General features: G+C 23.0%; 3 protein-coding genes across 7 annotated transcripts in view; 2 read left to right on the top strand and 1 right to left on the bottom strand.

Moving 5' to 3' along the window:
- The window catches only part of LOC122510678 (Kv channel-interacting protein 2-like), a 35,470-nt gene extending 32,017 nt beyond the window's left edge, over positions 1-3,453 (top strand). For all 4 annotated transcript variants that reach the window (XM_043625497.1, XM_043625500.1, XM_043625498.1 and 1 more), the window contains 2 exons: positions 361-579; positions 1,156-3,453. In XM_043625497.1, the coding sequence (XP_043481432.1) occupies positions 361-579; positions 1,156-1,266 (330 nt within the window). In that variant the 3' untranslated portion in view covers positions 1,267-3,453. The remainder of the gene's footprint in view (positions 1-360; positions 580-1,155) is intronic.
- Positions 3,454-3,828: 375 nt separating this feature from the next.
- Positions 3,829-11,863, top strand: LOC122510676 (palmitoyltransferase ZDHHC16). The gene is made up of 6 exons (XM_043625495.1): positions 3,829-4,243; positions 4,324-4,471; positions 8,594-8,903; positions 9,012-9,199; positions 9,431-9,741; positions 11,681-11,863. Exons 1-6 carry the CDS (start codon positions 4,152-4,154, stop codon positions 11,769-11,771), a joined length of 1,140 nt encoding a protein of 379 aa, XP_043481430.1. The 5' UTR covers positions 3,829-4,151; the 3' UTR covers positions 11,772-11,863.
- LOC122510680 (ATP synthase subunit C lysine N-methyltransferase) lies at positions 11,860-13,504 on the bottom strand. Of its 2 annotated transcripts, none has more exons than XM_043625503.1 (2): positions 13,220-13,504; positions 11,860-12,610 (listed from the first exon to the last, which is right to left on the bottom strand). In XM_043625503.1, exon 2 carries the CDS (start codon positions 12,564-12,566, stop codon positions 11,976-11,978), a length of 591 nt encoding a protein of 196 aa, XP_043481438.1. In that variant the 5' UTR covers positions 12,567-12,610; positions 13,220-13,504; the 3' UTR covers positions 11,860-11,975. The 2 variants fall into 2 exon arrangements, with proteins under 2 accessions (XP_043481438.1, XP_043481436.1); XM_043625501.1 differs by having other exon boundaries at positions 13,293-13,501.
- Between the last annotated feature and the right edge of the window lie 137 nt (positions 13,505-13,641).

Here is a 13,641-nt window from a genome sequence, read left to right as displayed (position 1 = left end):
TTATTAGATTATTTATTTTTATTTGGCAGTTATTTTTTTTCTTTTTATATTTTTGTTATATTAGATTTTTTATTTATTTATTTTTATTTGTCAATTTTTTTTCTTTTTAGATTTTTTTTTATTAGATTTTATTTATTTATTTATTATTTTCATTTTTGATTTACTTTATTTACTTTTTTTTAATTAGATTTTTTTTATTCGATCAACTTTTTTAGTTCGGCTTTTTTAGATTAGCTTCTTTTGTCGATTAATTTTTTTATTAGACGAGCTTTTTTTTAGATTACTTAACTTTTTCAATTTTCTTTTAGAAACATTTTTTTTTAGTGATTATTATTATAAAATTATTTTTTGTACTTCCAGGAATTTTTAGCGATCCTTTCGAAGGTGTCAAGGGGCTCAGTGGAAGAGAAACTCCAATGGGTGTTCGGACTTTATGATTTGGATGGCGATGGACTAATCAGTAAAGAAGAGATGCTGGACGTCGTGGAATCAATTTATGAGATGCTTGGTCGTTACACGCAACCCCAAATTGCTGAGCCACAAGTTGCAGCACGAGAGCATGTCGAACGAATATTTCACGTAAGAAACTTAATCACAACATTGCCGAAAAAAAATGAAAACAGAAAATTAAACAAATAAATTTATTTCCCCCTCTAAGAAAAAAGAGGTGAAAAGAAAATTAATTCTGATAGAAATTTAATTTTATTTATTTTACTTTTAAATTGATTTTCTATTTTTTCTATTTTTGATTTTCCCAAAGTTTCGAACTTTCAAATAAACGAAATTTTTTTGGAAATATTTTTAAAAATTAGTATAGAAAAAAATGCTTTAAAAAAAATAATTGAGAATAATAAAAATAATTAGAGGAAAATTAATGAAAATTAAATTTACTTATTCAAGAATTAATTTTTTGTACAAAAAAATATAAAATAAAAGAAGTAAAATAGTATCGCTTATTTTTTTGCAAGACTTTTTTTGGTAAAAATATTTTTAATTTCATTTTTATTTAGTAAGCCGGTTGAAATTAAATAAATAAATTAAATTAACAATTTAATAATAATAATAATAATAATAATAATAATAATAATAATAATAATAATAATAATAATAATAATAATAATAATAATAATAATAATAATAAAATAAATATTTCAGCAAATGGACACAAACAAAGATGGAGTTGTAACAATCGAGGAATTGGTCCAGTGGTGTTCTAAAGACGAGCATCTTCTTCAAAGCTTGGACACTCTCGACACAGTCTTATGAGAACTTTACTCATTATCGTGAATTAAAAATCACAATTCTAATTCCCATTCTCCTTTAAGTAAAAAATATAAATAAGGCGTTAAAAGATTATTTACGAATACTATACAGAAAAAAAATTATTTTCAATTTTCCGAATTCTAATAATCAAATTTACTGAATTTCCACATGCTAATAATATATTATATTCATTTTACTCTTTAAAAAAATAGTTCTTTGAAAAAATTCTAATAATACTTCAAAACTCTATCTAATGAAAAAAAACTCTATCTTAAAGAATAATCTTAATTAATTAGAAAGATTAAGAAAATAATTCAATGAAATTAAATAATTTCAATGAGATTGAAATTTTTGAAATTTCGAAAATCTATAATTATTGCAATAAAAAAAATAAGATTTAAAATAAAATTATTCATTTTTCTAATATTCGATGTACAATATTATAAAAATTAACTACTGTGTCTTTCATGAGAAATACAAACTTTTTCACGTTTAAAATCAATTTTTAACGCGATACAAACTTGTTGATGTTATGAAATATTTAACAATAGAATGAAAAATTTATTCTACTTAAAATAGTAAACGGTTTTCAATTATTGCCAAGACGAAAATTGATCGTTAAATTTAATTATTAATATTACAAGTTTTTTTGAAGGATTTTAATTAATTTTTCAAATTATTTAAATTACATTCACGTAAATTTATTCATTTGCCAAATTATTTATTTTTGTCCTATTCGTTTAGAATAGAATAGGAATAATTAATTTAGATAAATTTATTTTCAGTTTAATTTGGAAAAAAAAATGAAAAGAAAAGCTTATTACATAAAAAAGTTTCTTTGTAAAAATGTTGTCATATTTTGAAAATCTGCGACAAATTGAAAAAAGAAAGCTTTCTTTAAAAACAAGAATTTTAAGAATAAATTTTCAAAATGAATTCGTAAAATATTTTTTTACGCCTTTTTGTAAATATGTACGTACCTTTTACCCACCCAAGTCTTTCAAAAATGCTTTTCGTTACACGATAAAATGCTATATTTGCTGATAGAAGAATTTGACGAGACTCTTGTCTCTTTACGACAAAAAAAAATATTTAAAAAGATATACTATATAAAAGATAAATAACTATATACAAAAAAAAAAAAGATTGAGAAATATTTTCCTGAGATATTAAAGAAAAAAAAAATGAAACAAAGTATTGTCAGTGATGTAGTTCGGAATCTGAACAGGGTAATTTTTTAGAGTCACAGTATAAAAAAATTGTTTTGAATTTAAAATTATTTCAAGTATTTAAAATGTTAAATATTTAAAAATTATATTGAAACTAAATAAATATTTTTAGAAAAAGTAAATTTTAAGTAAAATAAATATTTTATTTAAAAATTAAAAAGAACATTATAAAGTATTTGTACTTGAAAACTTTTTTTTCCAATCGTCAGGTATAATTAACTTTTGAGGTTTTAAGTAAATAGTTATTACTACATCACTGGCTCGTATGCCATAAAAAATGTCTTTCAAATTTTTGCCAAATATTCCATAAATTAAATGGTCATTGCCAAATTTTTGTTTTATTTATCTTGATTTTTTTTTATTCATACAAATTTTATATGTATTTAAATATAAAGTATACACTGTTGTATTTTGACAGGAAATTTTATGTCTAAATGCAAAAAATGAAAATGATAATCTACAAATTTTCATAGAAAACGGAAAAATAAATCCGTTACTAAGTATATAAAAAAAATATTCTAAAGATATTTTGGCAATGACACTAATATTATAACAAAATACCTATTGTTTTGAAACTATTTAACAAAAGTTGAATGTGCTAAAGAATTTAACAAACTGTTGAAACAATTTCAGATTTTAAAGAAAGAATATTAAAAACTTTAAATATTTAAAGAAAAATTGTTTAGAAACAAATTATTTTCAAAAATTATGAAAAACAAATTATTTTTAAAAATTATAAGAAACAAATTATTTTTAAAAATTATGAAAAACTTAATTACAATTTCTTTAATTTATTTTACTATTGATTTGAAACTAATTCAAATATAGAAAAAAGAAAACTTATTGAACGAAATGAAACGCTAAAACCTTGTGTGATTTTCCTGTACCTCGAGTATTATAAAATATATTGTATTTAAATATATTATAATGATAGATTGATTAAATTATATTATTACTCAAATATTATTATTTTATTCTAAAACCTTTCCACCTAAAAACAAAATTAAAGTTAAATACAATTGAATTTTGCTGAAAAAATTTTGAATATAATTTTGAAAAAATAATTTTGAATTTTGACTTCCTTTGTCAATACAACATCCAAATTTAAATTCAAAATGAATAATAAATAAAAAATTAATATACGGATAGAGAAAATTAAATTCACTGATAAAATATAAAAAGTATTAAAACAAGAATTACCTTGATTTAAAAGATTTAAAATATTTTGATATAGGTAATTATGTATAAATTATACCAAATCGAAAAATTCAAAAAGTAATGAATTTGACGCACGTAGTATTTAAATCACTTCCGATCACTTCCACACTTCCTTGCCGTCTGCTGGTCGGCAGCCATCGGCAGCTGTCAAAAAATTTTTTATAAATGTTGTTTTTGTGTCAAAGTCTTTTTTAAAACAAACAAAATAACGTTATATCTGAATAAAAAGTATGACTATTAAGAGTACAAAGATAAAATTGCCACTTTAGGATTACATCGAAAGTATTTGCTTCTATTTCCATATCGAATTAAATAAACACAATGCTTTTTGAGGTTAACTTCTATTTGTCTGACTTCTCAAGTACAATTAGAAATTACTTAATTATATACTTCCTGAGAATGCTTCGTTAAAAATATCGCACAATTTAATAATCGGAAATTATGAGGAATTACATAAGTAGGTGTTTTCGATTATTTCATTTAAAAATGTCAAGAATCAAATGGTTCTTCAAAAGAGTCTCTTGCTACGAATGGTAATTTTTTCGATCTCTAAATATACTTTTTTTGTTACAAACTTATAATAATTTTTTAATTTGGATTATTTTCTCTATAGGTTGAATATCAAAGAAAGGTATAGACGTCTTCTTATAATCGTTAAGTCTCTCTTTTATAATGACTTTTTAAGTTGGAGCTATGTTTGTGATATTTTACTTGAACCAATATTTTGGTTTGTGGAAAACTTTACATCTTCTCTCGGTCCAGTGAGTAATTAATTTCGTCGCATACAAATATTATTCTAATTCATTCTAGTTCAATTTCAATTTTTAATACTAATTCAATTCCTAATCCTAATTCAATTTCGATTTTTATTCAAATTCAATTTCTAATTAAAATTCGATTTTCAATTCTAATATAATTTCTAATCATAATTTAATTAAATTCGATTTTTAATTATATTTCGATTTATAATTCTTATTCTATTTCTAATCATAGTTCAATTTCTAATTCAAATTCGATTTCTAATTACCTATATTACGAATTCAAATTCAATTTTTAATTCTAATTCTATTTCTAATCATAGTTCAATTTCTAATTTAAATTCGATTTTTAATTAAAAAATTCGAAGAATTTTAATAAAATTTTTAAGAAAAATTACATTTTTCGATGAATTTAATTTAAATTGTATTAAAAATCATTGAAATTCTGCAATGAATTTTATTATTTATGAAAATAATTGAATTCCTATAACTACTTATTAGAATATTGTTTAAGATTTCAATTATTTAAATACAGAACGAAAAAAATTGATAGAATAATCAAATATTTTTAAAATTGAATTCTCATAAAGAATTTTATCAAAATTTTTGAAATTAAATAATTCTTTAGAAGAAATTTATTAACATTTTTTAAAATCATTGAATTTTTTTTTAAGAATTAAAAAAATTTTTTAAATAATTGAATTTTTTGAGGTTTACAATATTAAAATTGTATTGAAAAAAATTAAAATCCTGCGAAGAATTTTAGAATTTATGAAAATAATTGAATTTTGTCGAAGAATTTTTTATTAAAAATTTTGAAAAATAATTCAGTTATTTAAAAAAATTGAATTAAAATTGAATTTAAAATAATTAAATTTCCGTAAAAATTTTCTTATTTATAAAAATAATTAATTTTTGAGAAGAATTTTATTATTTGTGAAAATAATGGAATTATTGCGAAGAATTTTATCAAAAAATTTGAGAATAATTGAATTTCTCCGAAGAATTTTATTATTTATGAAAATAATTAAATTCTTGACAAGAATTTTATTAAATCTTTTGAAAATCCTAATTAAATTCTTTTGAAGAATATCTTTCAATTTTTTTTTAATTGATGGAGTTTCTTTAATAATTTTAATTAAAAATTTTAACAGTAATTGAATTTTATCAACAATTTCTTTGAAGTTTTTAAAATATTCGTGTTTCTTAATAATTGAAATTAAACAATTTAATTATTGAATTATATTCAAATTTTTAGAAAATTATTAAATTCTTCTCAGAATTTTATTACAATTTTCTAAAATAATTTAATTAATTTAAAGAATTTTATTAAAATATTGAATTATTTCGAAAAGTTTTATTAAAAATTTTAAAAAATTGAATTGTTTTGAAGGATTTTTTTTTATAATTTTAGAAAATAATTGAATTATTTTGAAAAATTTTATAACAGATTAAGAAAATAATTGATTTATTTCTTGAAATTTTTTTGAAAATTATTGAATTGAGGGGACGGCTTCTAAAAGGGGATACGCGTGGATTCTCGCGTTTAAGTTTTGTCCACTTGGTCAATTTTTGAAAGTATTACAAATTGCAATTTGAATTACCGAAGTTTGTGGAAAATGGAAAGGCGCATCTTTTTTCTTTAAGAAATAAATTTATATCTTTTTTAGTTTATGAAATAATGAGAAAAAACTAAATTTTTGAAAACCAAAAAATTTAAATGTTTTACGTCTTTAACTCGTGCTGGTGTTTTTGATTTTTCATATTTTGTAATCAAACAAAAACAAACTCACAGATTAAGGTTTCCTGAAACCAACTATATTTTTAAAACTTCAAAATCTTAATTAATAAAAAGTTTATTAATTTTTTCGAAAGACATTGCAAAAAATGTTTTTTTTCAACTTTCAACGCTTCGTTTATCTAGGAAATTTCAAGGTACGAAAAACTTTCAGTGAGAAAGTTTTTTATTACGATACGGACAAGTTTTTTCTAAAATTTTATTAAAATGATATGGATATTTACAAAGTTATTAATGTTTAAAGCGTATGGTGCGTCAGATTTCTTGCGCCTGGAACGCATTGAGTACCGAATTGTTCGTTTGCATGGAACATATTAAGACTATTTTAGTTTATTCATTTGTTTACTTAAAATAAATACAATTTTTATTAAAGTCACTGATAAATTTTTGCAATATTATTATTATTATTATTATATTATTATATTATTATTATTATAAATTTTTGCAATATTATTATTATTAAGAATTAACCAATAATAATTAGCCAAAATCGTCTGGAAATAGTTAAAATTTACTGACATACAAATAATTAGTACACAGTTATTTTGACATAAATGTAATGTTAATTTAACTAATAAAAGTTTATTAAGAATAGTAAAAATATTATTATTTTAATTTTTGACTGGTTTTTTAATATCAAAGTAATTATTTTTAAATAATATTTAACTATGGATTATGACGATTCATCTAACTTTATATAACAGTAGCATCAGTTTATTTATTCTAACATGTATTGTACGTAAAGATATATGAAATTATTTTTAAAAAAATATTGCAGAATTATTCGCAAAATAAATTGTACAATAATTCCATATTGTATTTAATACTTGAAGTTAAAACAAATTTTATTTTATTTATATCTGTATTTTGGCAAACATTTTCATACAATAGATTTTTTTTTGTTATCATGTGCACTTCAAGGAAGTAACCCTTTTTTATATGCTATTTTTCTCAAAGTTGTCATTTGTTTTCACTCTACGGAAAAATATGGTGTCCAGATGAGTCGCGGTTGCCGCGACCGTTGACTGCAAAAAAAAGGGTTCGGTAAAACCCAATACAATTTTCCCAGGATTTCGAGATTTTTTTATCACAATTAAGGAAATCGATATCTTTCTCCAAACGGACAGGAGTTTTTTAATAATTATTTTAAAAACATTAAATGTAGTAAACGAGATCAGTTTTACGAAGAGTGGAAACCTTGAACTAAATGAAATAAGAAACTTAAAAATAAGAAATATTATTTTAGTTGACTTTTGTACATATAACAAAATAAAATATTTAGGTTAAAAATAAATTTCAATAAATTTTATTATATATATTGACAAAATATTTTTAACGCGTTGCAAACGAACAATTTGGGACTCAATGCGTTCCAGGCGCGAGAAATCTGACGTACCATATGCTTTAAACATTAATAACTTTGTAAATATCCATATCATTTTAATAAAATTTTAGAGAAAACTTGTCCGTATCGTAATAAAAAACTTTCTCACTGAAAGTTTTTCGTACCTTGAAATTTCCTAGATAAACGAAGCGTTGAAAGTTGAAAAAAAAACATTTTTTGCAATGTCTTTCGAAAAAATTAATAAACTTTTTATTAATTAAGATTTTGAAGTTTTAAAAATATAGTTGGTTTCAGGAAACCTTAATCTGTGAGTTTGTTTTTGTTTGATTACAAAATATGGAAAATCAAAAACACCAGCACGAGTTAAAGACGTAAAACATTTAAATTTTTTGGTTTTCAAAAATTTAGTTTTTTCTCATTATTTCATAAACTAAAAAAGATATAAATTTATTTCTTAAAAAAAAAAGATGCGCATTTTCATTGTGTATAAATTTATTTCATTGAATTTGAAAATTGAAAATGTTTTAAAATCACACTATTCGTCAATACTTATACGTGAGAATCCACGCGTATCCCCTTTTAGAAGCCGTCCCCTCAATTTTTGTAATGTTTTTACTATTTAAAAAATAATTGAATTGTGAAAATAATGAAATAATTGCGTGGAATTATATTAAAAATTTTTTTTAAATTATTGAATTCCTTAAAAAAATTTTATTAAAATATTAGTTTAATTTCTAATTCCAATTCGTTTTTTAATTTTGTTTCGAATTCAAATTCGATTTTTAATTCAAATTATATTAAATTAATTATTCTATTCTACTTTTAATTGAAATTCTAATTTCGATTTCTCTTTAAGAGAAAAATTTGTATGAAATGAAAAATCATTCTTTTATGGAAACTAAGAATTTTGAATGAAATGAACGAGTGAAAATCGAATGAAAAATTGAACCAAATTCTAATTAGTTCTCTTGAATTTTTCCAGGTATTTGTGACGATAGTGAGCTTCTTAAAGGTGTTTATAGTATTCATAGCCTATTGGATCGGACTGCCATATTGGTGGGACAAAAGTCCAATAACAACAATTTTTCTCCTTATCTTTGGAAATTGGTTGCTAATAAACGTTTCCTTTCACTATTACATGGGAGTTAAAGTACCGGCAGGTTATCCACCTCAAGGAGGTTTAATTCCAGAAGCCGTCAGTATTTGCAAAAAATGTATTAAACCAAAGCCACCAAGGACGCATCACTGCTCCGTTTGCAATAAATGCGTTCTCAAAATGGATCATCACTGTCGTATCCTTACTAAACTAATATTAAACTTTCACTATTTTTATTTTTTATTTATATTTTCCAACTATTTTCCTTACAAAAAAAAAAAAAAAAAAAAAAAAAAATGAACAGCCTGGTTAAATAATTGCGTAGGACACTATAATCATCGACATTTCTTCCAATACATGGCATTTACTGTGATCGGCGTTCTTTTTATAATGGTCTTCGGATTAGAAATAGCGTACGAAGAATTCTTCCCCGAGGATCCAGAATTAGACGGACATCCGGTTCGAATTAATAATTCAGTTATAATACCTGTGGTAAGTTCTATTTTTTTCTACTTTAAAATCTATTACCCCTTTCTTCGAATTTCAATATTCGTTTGCTCAAATTAAATATTTACGATTATAAAATTTATTTCCTTTTCTTGAATTTTTTTTTTTAATTTACTTTTGGTATTTTTCAAGAAACCTTAATTTTTTTAAAAAAAATTGAATTTTTAAATTTACAAAATCGAAAAATTTAACTCCGAATGCAATTATTTTTATAAGATGGAATCTATGGACCATATGACGCAAGAAGAAAAGGATAAAATAGCCCAACAAGCGGCTGCAAGAGCGATAGGTGAATTCAGAAGGAAATTAATTATTTTCGCTGCATTAATTTGTGTCGCGACGCTTGCTGCTCTTGGAGCTTTAACCTGGTGGCACGCGGGTCTCATTTCACAAGGAGAAACAAGTATTGAGTCACATATTAATCGCTCCGAGCAAAAAAAATATAAATCCCTTGGGCGAAAGTATCGAAATCCTTATGATCTTGGATCGAGGGAAAATTGGCGACAATTCTTAGGATTAAACGGCAGGTACGTTTCATTTACTGGGTTTCCAGAAAAATTTAATTTTCTTTTTTCCCTACTTTTTTAGATAAAATTTTGACTTTTTTTCTGAACCTAAAGAATATTCCGACTCACTCTAAAAATTATTAGACACTGAAACCTAGTATTATAGTTTTTTATCAAGTCAATTATTTAATTTAATTTAATTTAATTTAATAATTGACTTGACAAGAAACTATAATCTTACACGTCTAGTAGATTTTAATTTGAAATCTTTTCAAAATTCAATTATTTCTAAAAATTCATCCTATAATGCTTCTACTATTCAATTATTATCTAAACTTTTAACTAAAATTAGTTTTTAAATCAATTTTCATTTAAAATTTCTACGAGAATTCAATTACAATGTAAATACAATAATACATAATTTATTGAATAATTGAATTCATTCGAAGAATTTTAATAAAAATTTTAAAAATAATTACATTTTTCAAGGAATTCAATTTAAATTGTATTAAAAATCATTAAAATTGTGCAATGAATTTTATTATTTATGAAAATAAATGAAGTCCTAAATACTTATTAGAAAATTGTTTGAGAATTCAATTATTTATATGCAGAACGAAAAAATTGATAGAATAATTAAATATTTTTTCTAAAATTGAATAAAAAATTTTATCAACATTTTTGAAAATAATTAAATTGTTTAGAAGAAATTTAATAACACTTTTTAAAATCATTGAATTTTTTTAAGAATTAAACAATTTTTTTTTTAAATAATTACATTTTTTGAGGATTATAATTAAAATTGTTTTGAAAAAAATTGAAATCCTACGAAGAATTTTAGAATTTATGAAAATAATTGAATTTTTGGACAGAAACATATTGATTTTTTTTTAAATATTTGAATTCCTGAGAAACAATTTTGCTATTTTTGAAAATAATTGAATTTTGTCGATGAATATTTTATTAAAAATTTTTGAATATAATTTAATTATTTCAAGGAATTTAATTAAAATTGAATTAAAATAAATTGAATGTCTGTGAATTTTTTTTAAAATAGTAGATATTGAAATCATTAAATTGACGAAAATTTTTGAAAATATTTTAAATTTTGCCAAAAATGTTTAAAATGTTTTTGAAAATAATTAGATTTTGGAGTAGAATTTGTTAATCAAGTTTTATTAAAAGATTCTACGAGAATTCAATTATTTAAATACAAAATTATTTAATAATCTATTGAATATTTAAATGTTTCTCAAAATTGAAATTTTATAAAGAATTTTATCAACAAATTTGAAATTATTGAATTCTTTCGACGAATTTTAATAAAATTTTTAAGAATAACTGCATTATTCAAGGAATTCGATAAAAATTGTATTAAAAATAATTGAAATTCTAAGAAGAATTTTATTACTTTTGAAAATGATAATTGAATTTCTGCAATTTGTAACTTCTTCAAAATTAAATTTTTCCCATTGTTTTTAACTAAAATTCTTCTATAAATCCATTATTTTTAATAAATAATTAAATATATATTAAATATATTAACTAAGTTCTTTAAATTTTCTAATTAAATTCATTTGAAATTGAAATTTTGTAAAATTTAAATTGAAACCTTTTGAAGTTTATCTGATTATGAAAATTCTAATCTAATTAATGAAAAACTCATGTAAAATTCAATTAATTTTGAAATATTTAAATAAAATTATTTATTAAATAATTTATAAGTTATAATTTTATGATAGCTGATTAAATATTGTTACAGTCGACTCTCGATAAATTGAATCCCAAGGGACATAGAAAAAATTCAAAAGACCATGAAATAACTTCAATTTAATGGGAAATTTAATTTTGTCGAAAGTTTAATTATCTAGAGTTAACTGTAATTGAAATTAAAATAGAAATTTAAATTTCAAATAATAAAAATTGATAATTTAAAAGAAAAAAACTTAAAAATGTTTAGAAATTGGTGGTTCATACTGTTTCCATCGACACACGGTCCCTATGGAGATGGACTCACTTGGAAGACTGGTCACAATATAAAAATCTCCTAATAAATCATTCTATCTTGAAATTTTGTAAATATTTTCTGTATAAAATTTTCAACACACTTTGGCCTTTTAAATAAAATAAGAAAAAAAATCAATTTTCTCAATTTTATTAATCTTTTTTCATTATTTACGAATTCTTAAATTAAGAATTTATGTACAAATGTTCAGAATATTTATAGTTAAATTCCTTATAATTTTCTAGAGATGTTACGATTCTATACTTTTAAGTGGTACTTTATAAACCCAAACTGTATCGATTCCTTCGCCGACTGTCAACACTGGCACTGAATTTGGCAATGGAAAACGACAAGCAACAACGACACTATTTTTATTTAGTTCATTATTAAATTTCTCTTCTATTTCGGCCATCATTTGTGAAACTCCAAATATTACGACATTATTATAACTGGCCAAGTTACATTTGAATAAATCGCCTCGAAAAAATGATGCATTTGACCGTAGACCCTGAGTGAGGGCCAGCACTTTTGAATAAGCAATTAGACATGGATTTAATTCAATACCATAGGCTTTGAAACCTGATTTTGCTGCTGCAACAACTATTCTACCATCTCCACTGCCAAGATCAATGAGTGTTCCTCTACGTCCTGACAGGGCTTTGAAAATATTCTCCACTTGCTTCGTTGTCGCTGGCACATAAGGCAGGCACACTTTTCTCAACGCTGGACTCACAAACGGAATGCAAATTACACTTAAAACTGTTGCCAAACCTCCTGTCACTGAGACCAAAAATAATCCCCATTTTGATGAATTTGTGCTTTTTGCCACTTCAATGGACATTGTTTTTTGCGGTGGGATTTTTTATTTCGAAAACAAGTCCACATCTGGAATAAATTTTAATAAAATTACTTTTAATTAATTTGAATAAATTATATTACTAACAAGGTGGTCACAAGTTTCAGATTAGCAATTTCCCTGACAATTTACTGACATTAATATTATGTTTTTTATTTATTTTCACAGGAAAAAAGTTTACAGAAAATGAGTAAAATTTATGAAATTTAATAATTTAATAAATAAGAATAAATCAATATTGTTATTGATATACTTAAAAAAATTAGGTTATGTATTTTTTATACAAACAAACAAAAATTACATTAAAATACAAATAAATTATTTACATTTTCAAAAATAAACAAACTTCGCGCTCGAGTCTTTCACACCATAACCTTAAAAAAGTCACGTGTAATTTGACATTTTAATGATTTTAATTCAATTTATGACTGAATTTTTCTTCCTTCTCACATTTTAGGAACATGACAGCAATACAGAAATATTAATTATAAAATACTATATGTCAAAATAAAATGATATTTCCTCTCTTGTAAAGAAACGAATAAAAACAACTAATTATCCAAAGACAAAATTTGCAGTTCTCGTTCGGTAATAATAATGATCGTAAATAGAAACTAGGACACTAAATTTAAAACTACCTGCAATTTTGAAAGTCGATCCCATTCAAAAAAAGTGAAAAAAACATCTGATGCATTGTAATATTTTATATACCTGCCGAAGTACAATTGAGCACACAAATAACAGAAGCACAATGTTCACAATGTTGCTCAAGGTCCTCAAGGTCGCAATCCTCCGATCCTCGCGATATCTCCCTCTCGCCTCTCTTTTTTCCCGTTTAAATCCAGTTTTTCGTTGATCTATTTTTATTTTTTTCAAGTTCTTTGTTTGCTGTCGAAAGCAAGGTTGTCGATAGTATACATGAGGTTGGTTCGATAGTACACTGCGCATCTAACATAACCTAAAAATTTTCCCCTTATTTCCCCGTATTTCTTATTTCGTCAACAATAAAACACTTCTTTATTTGAAGAAAATGTATATTTTTCACAATTAAACAATTCGG

Source organism: Leptopilina heterotoma, unplaced genomic scaffold (genome assembly GCF_015476425.1).
Source record: "Leptopilina heterotoma isolate Lh14 unplaced genomic scaffold, ASM1547642v1 Lhet_73, whole genome shotgun sequence".
Classification (NCBI taxonomy): domain Eukaryota; kingdom Metazoa; phylum Arthropoda; class Insecta; order Hymenoptera; family Figitidae; genus Leptopilina; species Leptopilina heterotoma.
This window is presented reverse-complemented; position numbering and strand designations above follow the sequence as displayed.